Raw genomic sequence first — 3,122 nt, 5'->3', positions numbered from 1 at the left:
GTTAATTTCAGCCTTAAAAAATTGAGAATTTTGAAAAACTCAAAACTAGAAAGTGGTAAATATTTAAGTCACGGTTCTAACCCATCTAGCCTTGGGTCAATTGGATTTTTGAGGAGAGAGATACGCCCAAAATATTGATCAGTGCTCAAATCAGATTTTTCCTTTTCAGATTCTGCCTCTTTGATTTCTTTCCTTATTTGAAGCTTCCAATTATGGTAGACAATCCAAGCACTCCAGCTGCACCTCCTTAGACATTTAAGCATGCTCCTTTAGCTCCACTTTAATTCTAGTTTGGCCTCCATTCTCTCACAAATTCCTATAAACTCATTTTTCTCACATGATTTCCTGAAAGTAGAAAATTACACACAATGAATAGCATCTTATTCAAGAAATTATGTAAAGATAAATAATAGGGACTAATGCAAATCATGGCTTAATTATACAAATTAAGCATAGTAATAAGGAGATAACGCCCGCATAAATATATAACAAATATACATTTTAAGGCATTATCAGCTTTGTATCATTGCCTTAAAAGACTTTCACCTAGCTTAAATATAATAATTACAAACCTCTTTTTTATAGATAAAATAGGAGATGATATATTATAGAAACAAAAAACAGATCAAGTTTAGTTACATCATAAGAGGTGTATTGCCCTCGGGATTATCTACAACAAAAGGAGGACAAACATTACAGCATGTTGAACAAAAGCAAGGCTTTGAGTATATTCTCTTATTCTTTCTACTTGATTTGTTCCCCTCTTAGCCAAAAGATCTGCAACCCCATTAGCTTCACGGTAGATATGTTGCAGCTTAACGTCCCATTGTCTCCCTAGCGGGTCCCTGCTGCAATCAAATACAACCATGGACATTCCAACAGAGGGTTTGGATTGAGATTTGAGAAGTTAGAAGCTGAATAACAAGGGTAGAATCAGTTTCCAAGTAAATAAATCTAAAACCCAATTCCCAAGCCATGAGAAGACCATATCTAACCACCCAAAGTTGTGCAATGTTGTTGGATGTAATGCCCAAATTAATAGAAAAACCTTTTAACCACTTACCATGATCTCGAATGACACCACCTGCTCGTGCTTTACCTGGGTTAGTCTTAGCACTATCATCCCTATTGAAAGTGACATAAAGAAGATGCGGAGGATTCCAATGAATTGTTTCCTTAAACCTGCAAAGACACCTTAAATTCATGGAGAACAAGTATATATGAAAAATCCATAATTCATTAAAATAAAATCAAGCTTACAGCAATCTTTAATTACATAACAGGAGGCTATAACAAAATATTAAAGTTCAAAAAGAATAGAAAATATCTCAAAGAACATCAATACATCACAAAGCTCTCTTAAGTTCACAAAGAACGAAACAAGCACCTCCTAAAATTAAGATTCTCCATTTTTCTTTTTTTTTTTGATAATCAAATATGACTCTCCTTAAGGGTCCTTTTGGTTGGAGGAGTGAAAAAGTGGAATGATGGAAAATTAGTGGGAGGATAGAAAAGATTTGGTTTTCTCTCATGTGTGTTTGGTTGGAGGGGTGAAAAGGTGGGAGAGTAGAAAAGTTTTTTGTTTGATTGGAGAGAAAAAGGGGAGGATGGAAAATATAGTTTATATAAATTGACTATTAAGTCCTTATTATATAATAGTGGAAAAGTGAGAGAGGTAGGTAAGTGTAATAAAGTGAGGGTATTTGTATAAAATGCATTTCTTATCACTTTTCCCTCCTCATTTTTCTCCAATTTGGGAAGATAAAAAAAGTGAGCCTAGGTAGAAAACAACATTTTTCACCCTATTTTCCATCCTCCCTGTTTTCACCACAACCAAACACACCCTAAAGATTAAAACCAATGCCTACTTCCATCACATCAGAGAAGCTATTCAATTAATTGGAAACAAGTGATGAATTTGCAGACACATTCAACTCGCCAAGCATAGGGAAAATGTTGCAACTTGCAAGCATTTTCTACCAAATTATATGCAACCATTTTCGTTGTAACAATTATAGATATTGGGTTAATAATGAGAGTAATGCTAGGACCACAACCTTTTTTTTTTTTTTTTTTGAGGAACCTATAAAGTTTTTGAATATGAAATACTGGCTAAATCAACTTGAAATACAGAAAGAGCAGGTAGGGGAACAGACTCCATCCATACAACATGGTCTAAAACTTGAATAGCATACCTAGCTAAACTATAGGCAACTTTATTGACTTCTCTCTTTGTATGAGATTAAAGTAATTTATCAGCTGGTAAAAGACTTTAACATCCTCAATCAGTAAACCAATGGGAGACAAGGACTGAACTTCAGCGGATAAGGCTTGAAAGATCAACCATGAATCCCCTTCCAACACTACATTAGCGATCCCAATTTCTGTTGCAAATAATTCCAGCGCCCTGGTTGCTGCAAAAGCTTCAATTTCTGCTGCTTGATACACCCGTGGCACCTGTTGAGAAAGAGATGCAATAGCCAAGCCACATGAGTCCCGAATAACAAATCCAATCCCAGACTTATTCTCCGAATCAAATGTGGCACCATCGTAGTTGATTTTAAACAAATCAGTAGAGGGAGGCTGCCAGAATACATGAGAACGAGGTTGTGGTGGAATTGCAGCGGGCTGGACTGCACTAAATTCGTTGTATCTGAACTTTGTCATTGGTGCAATTTGTAATACGTCGCAGTGGGGTTGATTGAGTCAAACTTAGTTTCGCTGTGTCCAGATCGACCAAGCCACCATGGAGAAGAGTTCTGGATTTTGGCGATGTTGAAGTATCCAGGAAACCAGCTCTTTGAAGTCTAAAAAGCTATGATTTCGATGGCAGCCCCACAACTCCGATTCCAGACTTCATCCAGCTTGGAGCACGACCACATTGCATGTAAGGGAGACTCGGCATGTTCTTGACAACGATCACAGGTGGAGCTTGTGATAATAGTTCGCTGCAACAGATTTTCTTTAGTAGGCAGAGAGTTGTGGCATGCTCTCCATATGTGGTTCTTAACCTTGTTGGGATCCTTTCCACAGCTGAGTTTCTTGGGATGATGGTGTCCTCTGTACGTGGTACAAGCTCAGCTTCTACCTTTAAAAAGCGATATCCTGACATGTATACTGTC

At 37.1% G+C, this 3,122-nt stretch overlaps 1 protein-coding gene across 1 annotated transcript; it reads right to left on the bottom strand.

The window, feature by feature from the left end:
• Positions 1-2,199: 2,199 nt before the first annotated feature.
• LOC115951578 lies at positions 2,200-2,667 on the bottom strand. The gene has a single exon (XM_031068755.1). The coding sequence runs from the start codon at positions 2,665-2,667 to the stop codon at positions 2,200-2,202; it is 468 nt and encodes a 155-aa protein (XP_030924615.1).
• Positions 2,668-3,122: the final 455 nt, after the last annotated feature.

The sequence above is a fragment of the Quercus lobata genome, chromosome 7, assembly GCF_001633185.2.
Source record: "Quercus lobata isolate SW786 chromosome 7, ValleyOak3.0 Primary Assembly, whole genome shotgun sequence".
NCBI lineage: Eukaryota > Viridiplantae > Streptophyta > Magnoliopsida > Fagales > Fagaceae > Quercus > Quercus lobata.
Note: the sequence above shows the minus strand (reverse complement) of the source record. Positions and strands in the feature narration are given on the sequence as shown.